At 41.9% G+C, this 12,903-nt stretch overlaps 1 protein-coding gene and 1 non-coding gene across 2 annotated transcripts; both read right to left on the bottom strand.

Annotated features, from left to right (window-relative positions):
- Positions 1-2,692: 2,692 nt before the first annotated feature.
- Positions 2,693-11,488, bottom strand: LOC106583166 (protein OSCP1). Its single transcript, XM_014167054.3, has 10 exons — positions 11,261-11,488; positions 9,612-9,766; positions 8,309-8,476; positions 8,137-8,217; positions 7,497-7,600; positions 6,762-6,890; positions 6,432-6,501; positions 5,951-6,090; positions 3,629-3,692; positions 2,693-3,269 (listed from the first exon to the last, which is right to left on the bottom strand). The coding sequence occupies exons 1-10, from the start codon at positions 11,370-11,372 to the stop codon at positions 3,144-3,146; spliced, it is 1,149 nt and encodes a 382-aa protein (XP_014022529.1). The 5' UTR covers positions 11,373-11,488; the 3' UTR covers positions 2,693-3,143.
- A 271-nt stretch (positions 11,489-11,759) lies between these two features.
- LOC123723997 (uncharacterized) lies at positions 11,760-12,662 on the bottom strand. Its single transcript, XR_014381017.1, has 3 exons — positions 12,522-12,662; positions 12,231-12,367; positions 11,760-11,981 (listed from the first exon to the last, which is right to left on the bottom strand). It is a non-coding gene; the product is annotated as an uncharacterized LOC123723997 (transcript).
- Between the last annotated feature and the right edge of the window lie 241 nt (positions 12,663-12,903).

The following is a 12,903-nucleotide window of genomic DNA, read 5'->3' on the forward strand; positions in this document are numbered from 1 at the left end:
CCATGCAGGTACTGCATTGTGCCGTTTCCACTGCAATCTGAATTGTAGGCGCAGACAAGGAGGGAGTTGAGGCCACATTTGGTATGGGTGAGATTTATTTGGACATAGTGTTTGTGTCAGATATTAGGTTTGTATGTTATGATGGCTAATCCCATGTTCCATATAATCCTGTGATGTTTTATAGAGATGAGTTGACTAGTTTTTCGTGACAGATTTGTTTCTAGGTGCCAATATTATGAGTTGACTGACATTAGATGGGCAATGTGGGTGTCTTTATGCAAAGGTAAATGAATGCTAAAGTCACAACCCAGGGAGTGGGAAAAGATAATGAGAACACAACTTTTTCAGTATTGCTCGATTCAAAAACTCATTAAAATCTAAATGTCTGAGCAGTGTGTGGGCAAGGAGGTGATAGTGTGGACGGGGATAAACTAGATGACAAGAAATGAGGAGCAATATTCTGCCCTTGAAAATTACATTGAGGGATTGAATGAATGTGCTGAATCATGAATCATCTCTGAATGTAACGAAAACTCCTGAAAAAAATGACTTTCTGCACTCTCATACTGCTAGGCAAGCAGTATAGACATGACTAAATACAAAAAGCGATAAAGCAACAGCTTCCTCTAGTGACAGGACTGCTATACAACAACAAATGTAACCTTAAATTAACTAGGCAAGTCAGGTTAAGAACAAATTCTTATTTACAATGACGGCCTACACCGGCCAAACCCGGACAACGCTGGGCCAATTGTGCGCCGCCAACCACGGCCGGTTGTGATACAGCCTGGATTCGAACCAGGGTGTCTGTAGTGGACACCTCTAGCACTGAGATGCAGCGCCTTAGACTGCTGTTATATTCTTCTAGAATCAATGGGCATATATAATTAATTTATAAGTCCAAAAATGGATGTAGCAACCTCAGATTGCCCCTTTAAATATAAATGAACACAGTACATAAATAAAAGCTAATGAGAGTTTCATATTTTATTTACTTTTCAATCTATGCACTACAACATTTCTATTAAAAAAAAAATATATATATACTTTTTTTTTTAACAATCGTTAATATTTCACCCCAAAAAAATTCAACAAACATGTACACCTCATGCTAAATAAATAATTCCATAAATATACATCTTGGACCATCTGTCATATTGCATCAAAGAATCAGCTGCTTCGATACATTGTGGTTACATTAGTGTTGTGTCACACTTAATCCATGAATCTATTACCATCCCATTTGATGGTGACATATTGCAATAATTCACATATAATATATTTACAAATAATTTGTCTTCCTTTATTTGAAGACACTAAAGGTCACCCTAAACATACTGTATATATTTATCCCATACCAAAAACAAAACTCAAGGTACAGTAGACATTTCTCAAAATATGTTTTGGGATCCATGTTTTTGAATTACAATGACAAGTGCACTTGGGTTTCTTTCATTTCCACCAGTCTCTTTAGGTCAGGGGTGTCAAAATAAATCCCTGGAAGGTCGTGTGCTTGCTGTTTTTTGTAATTTATGTCAAATTAAGGCCTAGAGAACTAGATGAGAGGAGCGAAAACACAGACACAAGACGCTCCAGGAATGAGTTTGACAACCTCTAGTTTAGGTCCTGTTCAATACCCAGTCAGAGTAAATCAGATTAGGAAAGCCATCAAAAATGTAAATACTGTATTACAGCAGATGTGTGAGAGAAAACATCATGCCGTGATAACAAATGAAAGAGGAACTTACTTTTCCTTCCAGATAAATAGTAACAAGAAATATTGTTTAAATGTGACATCCATGGAATGCCAACTTTAAATACATTGATTGAAGCAGGATCAGCAGAGCAGAAATCATTGATTGAAGTGGAACAAATGTCCCAACGACTCCTTTTGACGTTTCAGTGTGACCAACTAGTATCTGTAACTTTTAAAAACTCTTGAGATTACCACCATAATAGCACAAAATACAACCAACGGCCAGTTTATTAGGTACACCACCCTGTTCACAAAAACAGATCGCTCTTACAGACAGTAAGTCATTTGGCCTGCTATATAAAGCAGACAGACAGGCTTCAAGGCATTGAGTTACTATTCGATTGAATGTTAGAATGGGCAAAATGAGTGACCTAAGCGACTTTGAGCGTGGTATGATCATCGGTGCCAAGTGCGCTGTATCCAGTATCTCAGAAACGGCCGCCCTCCTGGGCTTTTCATGCACAACAGTGTCTAGGGATTACCGAGAATGGTGGAACAAACTAAAAACACCAGTCCCGTAGGTGAAAAACAGCTCGTTGATGAGAGGGGGTCGAAGGAGAATGGCAAGAATCGTGCAAGGTAACATGCGGGCAGCAAACAGACAAATAACAGAGCAGTACAACAATGTGCCGAACGGCATCTCTGTGCACAACGCATATCTCGTCAATCCTTGTCACGGATGGGCTATTGCAGCAGATGATAACACCGGGTTCCAGTCCTATCAGCTAAAAACAAAAGAAGCGACTCCAGTGGGCACGCGATCACCAACACTGGACAATTGAGGAGTGGAAAAACATTGTCTGGTCCGACGAATCCCGGATCCTATTGCGTCATGCTGATGGCAGTCAGGATTTGGCATAAGCAGCATGAGTCCATGGCCCCATCCTGCCTGGTGTCAACCGTACAGGGTGATGGCGGTGTAATGGTGTTGGGAATATTTTCCTGGCACAGGTTAGGTCCCTTGATACCAGTTGATCAACGTTTGAATGCCACAGCGCAACTAAACATAGTTGCTGACCAGGTGCATCTCTTCATGGCTACTGGGGGGGGGTCCAACCCAGTACAAGATGGGTGTACCTAATAAACTGGCCCCGAGTGTATATTCGTTTATGAAGTTTCCCCACTCTCTTTTGCAAAATGCACAGTCGATCCTTGCTGAACAAATTAATTGACCTGCTCACGTCACAGCGTCGAAAAGCTCGACAGACAAACAAAGATGAGGTTGGTGTTGTGTGTGCTTTTGTTAGACAGCTGCCATGTTTGCAGAGTGAGCAGACGGCACAGCAGAGCAGAGCAGACAAGACACTGTCCTACAGTAGAACACACCGTTGCTAACCAACTCAGCCTTGAGCCCAGCCCTCGGATTCTGGTCACCATGGTAACACTGTCACAGCCCGTCCATCATGGCCAGAAGGTCATCCCCTTTACTGTTGGCACTCGATGAGCATGGCTCACTAGCCTCCTCCGTGAAGTCCCCCATGATCTTAGCCAGTTCCGCATTGGCTTGCTGGTTCTGAAAGAAGGAAAGCCACCAATGGCAGATCTGAAAGGTCTTGATTGGGGAGGGGCTTACATTTGATTACGGTACATCATGTTAGACTGGCCCATCCTGATCGTAGTGCATCTCAGATAACCTAGACTGTCAATTACAGAAGCTATTCTGTAAGTGCTAAGAGATGACTGCACAGGTGGAGTAAGTCTCCTGTGACAGGTTTTCATGGGGGACCTGGTTACACCACAGCATGTACAGTAGGACAGTCGCAATCTATGAAATGCGTCCATATCATCCCTTCAAGTTACATAAAAGCATGTTATATGGTTGAATATTTATCTAGCCTCTGTGACAGAAATATAGGTTAGAATTAACTTTACCTTAGTCGCTTGGATTTTTATGACGTCATATGAAAACTCGTCTGGTCTCGATATCAAGGCCTCCCTGAGAGGAAGACAAATCCACATTATTGTTAAAGGCCCAGTGCAGTGAAAAACTATATTATTCTGTGTTTTATACACTGTGACCAAACATACGTGGACACCTGCTCATCTAACAACTCATTCTAAAATCATGGGCATTAATATAGAGTTTGTCCCCCGTTTGCTGCTATAACAGTCTTGTGGGAAGGCTTTCCACTAGATGTTGGAACATTGCAGCAGGGCACTGAAGTCGGGCACCGATGTTGGGCGATTAGTCCTGGCTCGCAGCCGGCGTTCCAATTCATCACAAAGGTGTTCAATGGGGTTGACATCAGGACTCTGTGCAGACCAGTGAAGTTCTTCCACACCAATCTCGACAAACAATTTCTGTATGAACCTCACTTTGTGCAAGGGGGCATTGTCATGCTGAAACAGAAAAGGGCTTCCCTAAACTGTTGCCACAAAGTTGGAAGCACAGAAGCATCTAGAAAGTCATTGTATGTTGTAGCGTTAAGATTTCCCTTCACTGGTACTAAGGGGTCAAGCCCAAATGAAAAACAGCCCCAGACTATTATTCCTCCTCCACCAAACTTTACAGTTGGCACTATGCATTGGGGCAGGTAGCGTTCTACTGCCAGCTGCCAAATCCAAATTCGTCCGTCAAGACTGCCAGATTGTGAAGCGTGACTCATCACGGCAAGGAATGCGTTTCCACTACTCCAGAGTCCATTGGCGGCGATCTTAACACCACTCCAGCTGACGCTTGGCATTGCGCATGGTGATCTTAGGCTTGTGTGCAGCTGCTCGGCCAAGGAACCCCATTTCATGAAGCTCCCGAAGAACAGTTCTTGTGCTGACGTTTCTTCCAGAAGCAGTTTCAATCTCGGTAATGAGTGTTGCGACCGAGGACATACGATTTTTACGCGCTACGTGCTTCTGAACTTGGCGGTCCCGTTCTGTGAGGTTCTGTGGCCGATTACTTCGTGGCTGAATCGTTGTTGCTCCTAGACGTTTCCACTTCAGTGTCAGCACTAGCAGTTGACCGGGGCAGCTCTAGCAGGGCAGAAATTAGACGAACTGACTTGTTGGAAAGGTGGCATCCTATGACGGTGCCACATTAAAAGTCACTGAGCTCTTCAGTAAGGCCAGTCTACTGACAATGTTTGTCTATGGAGATTGCATGGAGGTGCGCTCAATTTTGTACACCTGTCAGCAACGGGGGTGGCCGAAATAGCCGAATCCACTAATTTTAAGGGTGTCCACATACATTAGTATATATTTCCACACAATGAGGTTGGAATAATACTGTGAAAATTACGATAATGCACTTTTAGTGTAAGAGCCATTTTAAAAGACTGCCTGAAATATCAGCCTGTTTTGGTGGGATGGAGTTTTGGCTTGCCTGGTGACATCAAGCAGTAAATTAGTTAATAGACCACTAAGAAAGCCAATTCAAAACCTCTGTCAATAATAACCAGTTTTCAGTTTCCCCTCCCCAGTCAGACCACTCCCAGACAGCCCTAGCAAAATTCTTGGTTGAGAATTTGCTCTGCTAAGAAGCTATTTTTGTTTCTTTCTGACCATTTTTATTGGAAGCAATCACATTAAGGTACTTAATAGTAAGCCAGAAACTATTTGATAATGAGATGAAAACGGCTGCACCGGACCTTTAACGCTGATACTGATTCTTAACACTGACAGTGATTTTTAACACTAGTTTAACTTAACTCAAAAATCAGGTTCAGTTCGTTTCATCATGTTGTGAGGAGTACCAATTTCGTGATATCAAATTGGTAGGTACAGTCTTGTCCCATCACTGCAACTCCCTTATGGACTCGGGAGGCGAAGGTCGAGAGCCATGCGTCCTCCGAAACACGACCCGCCAAGCCGCAATGCTTCTTGACACACTACTTGCTTAACCTGGAAGCCAGCCCCACCAATGTGTCGGAGGAAACACTGTACACCTAGCGACCGTGTCATCGTGCGTGTACAAGGCCCAACCCCGGAGTCGCTAGAGCGCGATGGGACAAACACAACCCGGACTGTCAAAGCCTCCCTTAACCCGGACGACGCTGGGACAATGGGTCTCCCGGTCGTAGCCAGCTGCGACATAGCCCGGTATCGAACCCGGATTTGTAGTGATGCCGCTAGCACTGCGATGCAGTGCCTGAGACAAATGCGTCACTTGGGAGGCCCGGTACTGTTGTAATTCCATATTTAATTTATCTACAATGACACAAAAATACGACAAAACAATGCTCATAACATAAGAGGACTTACTCTTCTTCCTCATCTGTGGCAAAGAGGTTGACTCGGAAGCCACTGTCTGCATTTCCTGGTTTCTGGACTTCCATACCCCCCATTAACCTGGCCAACATGTTCAGCTCCTCTTTTGCCAGGGGGTTTGGAGCTGTGTTGACCTGTATACACAGTGAAGGTGTGCATAATCATTAACACAACGCATGAATTGCATGATTTAGCTGTTTAGGGCATTTTCCATTAAATTTAAGGCTGGTTTCCATTACATTTAAGGCTTAATTACAGATGAAGCTTAGTCTGACTTGGACAGATTGTCCTTACTATAGCCTAATCAATGATGAAATAACACAGATATCAATACTATTTCGACCCTCTGTCAAAAATATTATATTGTAGGACATACTGCAAAATGACATTTATGAGCAAAAATGCAAGGCCTTGCAGGATACATGCCTGTAAGAAAAAAAATACAGCGTAGTGGTTAAGCATAAATTCAACTCACCGACTTTTTCTGTGCAGAGTTTTTGGACGTCCCTGACATGTGTGTTTCTACCGGACGGCTTACACTGTACCTGTGGGTAAACAGAAGCCAAGCACTTGACAAGCTGAAATACAATGTAGCATTACGGGGGGGGGGGGGGGGGGGCAAATAAACCTGTCACTGTGTAAATTACTTAACAATTTGCAGTGACTTTTAGCTACCATGTTGATTTAGGCCTACAGTATATGACCATTGACCACAGTAGAGGAAATAGTAGAGAATTTAGTAGTTTCAGTGGGGGTAAGTCCAGGAAGGCCAATGGTTGTCAATACAGTGTGGAGCAGCACATACATGTTGGTGCCCAGCTTGATGACCCTCTCTCCAAACATCTCAAAGGAACCCTCGCGGAGAACACCGGTGTAGTTCCCACCATTGCGAAACTGCAGTCTCTTCACCTCTTCGCCATTGCAGCTGAACATTCTGATGGTAACAAAAAATACACACACACAAAATATTCAGCAAAAACATTTTTAACATCATATCAGGCAACCAATAATTTCCTAAAGATAATTTGCAACTTCTCCTGTTTCCCAGAAGACACTTCTAACAATGCAAAGATGTTTAGCTAAGCGGTTGCAATGTACTTGTAACAGAGTGGTCACTAGTCTGATATCATCTGTCTACACTTTCACATTGTTCAATCTCAAGTTCGCCACGTGAGCTTAAGTTCCTAAGACACAATAAATTAGTTTTAAGCACGGCTGCACTCAATCCCTTGGCAAATACAGCTGTTCTAAAAGTAAGCTTTACTAAATTTAGACAGCTGCTCGTTTAACAACCTCAGTAATGCAATTAGCTTCAGATATGTTGGTCTAAATTAAGCCGACAGCATCAGCTAAAGGAAAGCAAATAGATGTCATCAAAGAGCACAACAGCAACAAAAAATATATATAAAAAAAATAATGGCTACAGCCATATTCAATGCATGTAATAAAATTTAGATTTTGCTCTATTGCAACAAACTTGGCTTGGTTGGATTCGTGAGATTCCATGTTATTTGGGCATGGACAATTATAGCGGTGGTACCTGATAAGTCCTGGGATGTGTGTTCCGTGGGGCACAGGACCCGAGATCGGGAGGACAAAACGTCCGTTGGAATTCTGCACTTTGTCTTTGAGGAAGATGGACACCTGCAAATACAGATGAGCAAAACGTAGTGATAATTGTGTAACACTTTGTATAATCTCTCGTGGACAGACGACTAAAACATAAATGATACTGTAGATCTGTCCTGATACAACGGGATGCGTGAGATAACGAGCTACATTAGTTCCGGTGCTTTGGACAAATCAAGATTTCACCGGTGTTAGCATCTGACCAATTACGCAAGACTTTAGTTCTGGGTTAACCGAGATTACACTGTGTATAATTCATTATGATGGGGTTATAATGCATTGTAAAGGGATAGTTCACCCAAATTACAAAATGAAATAGTGGCTTCCTTACTTTGTAAGCAGTCTACGGACAAGTTATGACAGCAATTCATGCTTTGGTTTAGCTTCCCTGGCACGGTTTTCAAATGCTAACGTTTTAGCATTTGACAAAGTCATGGTACTGTTAACATTTTTAATCACTGAAACCCATCAAAAGATGCCACACTCCCCCTTCCCAACACACTCATCATCTGTCGGAAAAGTTTGAAAATTCTGCGAGATCATGAACTCACCCTTATGTGCATGTCTTGAAAGAAGATGAGGAGCGTTTGCCGGATGAGCTGAAATTCACCACTAGACAAGGGTGTGTACATCTATAAATAAGAGCACAAAACATGCGATGAATAAGAGATCATACTGAACACTTAGCTGAGGTTTGGGCAATTGAAGGTAAGTTTATTGTACCTCTATGAGCTGTTTGTATGTCTCATCAACCTGGCTGAGAACGCTTGGGGTGTCCTTCACAAAATCCTTGATGGCATCCATATGGTTGAAGGACACAAGGAGGATATCTTTGGCCCGCGGGCAGAGGAGCACCTGGTACTTGAAGGCCATGGTCATCAAGTCATACAGCTGTGGGCATTAACAACAGTCATATGGATGATGGGTTATTGTTATGCTCAAAAATAGCTGCTGCCAGTTCATAACGTACACCAGATGGAGCCGTCAGCATATTTAAACGAACTAGGATCATGCTCTGCTGTCACGGTTGTTGTTGGTAGAAATGGAGGACCAAAACGCAGCAGGTACGTGAATGCTCATCTTGATTTTTAATTATCTTCAAAAATGAACATACAAAAACGAAACACGAACAACTAACAAACAGTCTGGCAAGGCAAAGCTCAACACAGAACAATCACCCACAAATCACACACACAAACACACCCTAATATATGGGACTCTCAATCAAAGGCAGATAGACAACACCTGCCTTCAACTGAGAGTTCCAACCCCAATTAACCAAACATGGAAACACACACACTAGACTAACCATAGAATACAAACACATAGACCATCAACCAAAAACCCGGAAATACTAAATCAAACACCCTTTACACAAACACACCACTCCGAACCACATAAAACAAATACCCTCTGCCACGTCCTGACCAAACTACAAAAACAATTAACCTTATACTGGCCAGGACGTGACATCTGCAGGTAGATTTATACAACATTTAGACTTATAATCAGGATTAATACTTCAAAATGCTGAAGATATTCTGTTTGATAGCCTATATAAAACCACAACAGATAGAACTCTTCAATAAATGATGAAAGCTTTGAAAATATAGGTCTACATGGGGTTTTAAGTGACTTGGGCAATTTCCCCAAGTACCTACAATTAAGAGTATTAAGGGGTCACTGGGTAAAGAGGATGTGATTCTGAGAATGTGATGATAAAAGTGTTAATGTTGTCATGACAGCTTCTCAGCTGACTCCAAAATGAGGTGAATGATAGTTAGATAGAAGTTGTTAGATAAATCCCTTTCTCAGAAAGGGGATAACAACTCGATGGCCTTTCACTTCCAATAAAGGGTCCTTTTAATCAGGGATGAAACGGAAGAAAACAGACTGAAACACAGAGGGATTACACATCCTTGTCCAATAAGGAACACCTATTTTTGTTTTCTGTTGCAAAACCTTTTGAAATGTTTTGGTACAGCGTGTCCTGAACATGAACCAGGTGACAAGATTCCATCCATACCTTGTCCATGCTGGCCTGGTTGAGTCTCATGATGGAGGCATGGGCCAGTCGGTCAAACACAGTCCTGAGGGCCTTCTTGGAGTACAGCTCCTGTGGCTTGAACAGCTCCTCCAAAAACTTTTTATTGAACATGGTGGTGATGATGTCATTCATAACTGGCAGAGTGAGGGCACAGGACACAAGGTTGAGGTCAGCTCACAAGTAGGGGACTGGAATAATGATGGTCTGTAAAGTTAAACTCATCAAGATGACATCATCAACATAAACATTGGGAGGTCTTTCCAACTTAAAAGACATATGATTTGTTTGTTTCACAAACAACTACATCTGCTAAAACTGTCATTATTGACTCTTTCTAATGTAGGCGTGCAAATTGGAAAGAGCCGATGATATAACGCAGTCTTGATAGAACTGGGCTCATATTCAACAAGTGTCTCAGTAAGAGTACTGATCTAGGATCAGGTCCCCTTGTCCACTAATTATAATATAAAAGGCAAAACTGATCCTAGATCAGCACTCCTACTCAGAAGTATTATGAATTCGAGCCCTGGATTTAACTGTTGATGTTTGTAGATGTGAAGTCGCCCCCTTGTTTATGATTATTACAACTGGGGTGTATTCATTACGGAAACCGTTAAAGATCCAAACAGAAACAAACTGAGCAATCAGAACGAAATGGGGAGGGACCTACCTGAATTTGTCCAATAGAAACTGGTTGGGTGTAATTTGTGGAACGTTCCAACAGGAATCTGTTCCAAAAACTTCGTAAAGTACAAGGATGCCAACAAAGTAGCATGATCAGTTCACCGAGCTAACTAGTTGCCGAAAAACGTAATTAAATAGCCCACTTCCTACCCGGTATCCTATTCTGCCGCTATACAACTTTGTATGCGTTGTTTGTTGGCAACCGTGTTATTTACGAAGTTTTTGTAACAGATTCCTGTTGGAACGTTACACAAATTATACCCACTCATAGAAACTCTCGTTTGCGTTTTCAGTTAGGAGTAAACGGTTTCTGTTGCATAATGTTTTGCAACAGACGAAATGTTTTGCAACAGAATCGGCGTAATGATTACACCCCTGGCAAAGTCTACCTTTAAAATCAAGAAGTTCCGTGCTCAAAGGAGTCTACCTTTAAGCAAGCAGATATGCATTCTATAGGCAAGGCTTAACGTCCACCTATTCCCAATTGCCCTAAGAAAGCAACAGCCTTTTAAACCATCAGCAGCACTATCAGCTTGCAAAGTTATTTGAAACCGGATTTCTCTTCTTAATGAAGCCCATGGCTGAAATCTCTACAATCTTGGAGGCAGAGTGAATGAATATCTCTGGGCAAAGATTTCATCCAGAGTATTGTATTTGTAGAACACTCTGTTGGTTTCCTTGAAGGCCTCAAAGCAGAGCACGTAGGCCTAGTGATGCATTGCATGAAAAATATCAAAATACCTCTCCTTCTGTCATCCTCTATCCAATCAGCTACAAGTACAATGAAGAATTTGCAGGTTAAAACACAGACAGGGAGACAAATGAAGGTTCTCCAATTTATGGCAACCAGTTTGTGGACATGACAAGGTCAGTGATTCACCTGTAGCTAGTTGAATTCTAGCCTAATACAACCAGACAGTTATGCTAGCTAACTATAATGTTACCTTTCTTGGCTTTGTCAGCGGGAATATTCTGAGCTCTTAGGCGTTGATCCAAGATGTACAGCATTTCTCCACCGAGATTAATAAAAAGCAGGGGTAGCGTCCTCGAGGACATATTTGTCGTATTGTGCTGGATAACTAACGTTAGCTAGCGAAACGTCCCTTCTGCCTTGTTTAAGCGTATGTAAGCTTCCACTTGGTTGCCAGTTCACAAAGAAAAAGGACCAATCAGGTAGCACGTAAGCTAACGTGCAAATATGTTTTGTTTTGTGCAAATCAAAAATTGAGACGTTTTGCGAAGGCTCAACCGTTTATGTTCATTTATACCTGTGTTATGAACGTCACTGAGACACTGGGACAGCAGCCTGTAAAAAGCCTGTAAATCATCCTGAAAAAGGACCCAAATGCCATTGAAAACAAGAAAAAACATAACTTTATTGTATATCTTATGTTCATTCATGGTGCTATGAATTCTTTAAGCAGTACTGTTTGAGGGTAGGGGTCAAATTTAAACAATACAGAAGTAAAAATGTACATAGTATAACAATGACAATTTGTATCAACAATATGTGACATGAGGTTAATTTATCCTCCAGTTGAAAATGTCTTCAAATTACTGTACAAGTCAAACATCCCCATTTCTGATGCGAATTTCACGGGCCATCCTGCACGTCTCAAATAATCCACAGCAACAGGTCATCAATGCATCATTGCATATTGTCCCCTGTAAGAAAATATGATATTCAAATATGATGAGAATGAATCCACCAAATATTTGACAGATCACGAGGCTAATTTATTTGTCAGTATGTGAACTGATGAAACGGTCCCCTTCTGTCTTTCATAATAAAAGGGTGAGACTGGCTGGGACAGGAATGAGTTGCAGTTCTCCCTAGTGTGCTTTAAAATGACATACTCAATGCATGAATGCATCACTATCCCTAATTTCTTTAGGCTCCTATAGGTAACATACCTGAATCCCATAGGTCAATCTCATGTGGGTCCTCATGGCTGTCATGCCTCCTGGAACACAGGCCAGGCACGCGTTCTCACCGTACTTGTTAGCTGTGTAGCAACTTAATGCTAGTGGGCAGATGAAGCCCAAGGCACCTGTATGACAACATTTTACCTTATTGTAAAATCCAGAAAATAGGAAACACTTTTTACTTGAAACACTTGACAACCATTAAACCCTATGGTATGGTACGAGGTAGGACTACTTAGAGATGATACTTAAGGTCTTATTATTTGTCTCAATACTCACAGACTAGGATGTCACTGCAGCAGGAGCATAGCCCAGTGCTCCACTCGCCCGTCTGCACATTTGTCCCATAAGAGCCTGCTCCTGGCTGGTGGGTGATAACTGGGTTTGACATGTCAATCAAATGGGGTCAGCTTCAGTCACCTAAAAACGAACCACATCCAACAGTTAGCACAGTGATTGAAGTTTGATAATTTCCCCATTACAGTAATAAAACAAAACTAGCAGCATGTTATTCCTTCGGGATAATTGCACATAGGAAAGTTCAAATAAAAGTTCCATACACTGGTACTCAAGTAATTTATTTGGTACTCAAGTTTATACACATGTCCATTCATACCCTGAACCACCATCTTACATCATATACTACAACCCTCTCATGTAT

This window comes from Salmo salar, chromosome 02 (assembly GCF_965601325.2).
Source record: "Salmo salar chromosome 02, fSalSal1, whole genome shotgun sequence".
In the NCBI taxonomy this organism is placed as follows: Eukaryota; Metazoa; Chordata; class Actinopteri; order Salmoniformes; family Salmonidae; genus Salmo; species Salmo salar.

Bases quoted from the DNA above. Each gene is read 5' to 3' on its own strand.
- LOC106583166 (XM_014167054.3), bottom strand. From the start codon at position 11,372: ATGTCCTCGAGGACGCTACCCCTGCTTTTTATTAATCTCGGTGGAGAA. The intron at 9,767-11,260 runs GTAACATTATAG...TCACTCTGCCAG, and splicing joins CGCTGACAAAGCCAAGAAAG to TTATGAATGACATCATCACC. The intron at 8,218-8,308 runs GTACAATAAACT...TCTTATTTATAG, and splicing joins CATACAAACAGCTCATAGAG to ATGTACACACCCTTGTCTAG.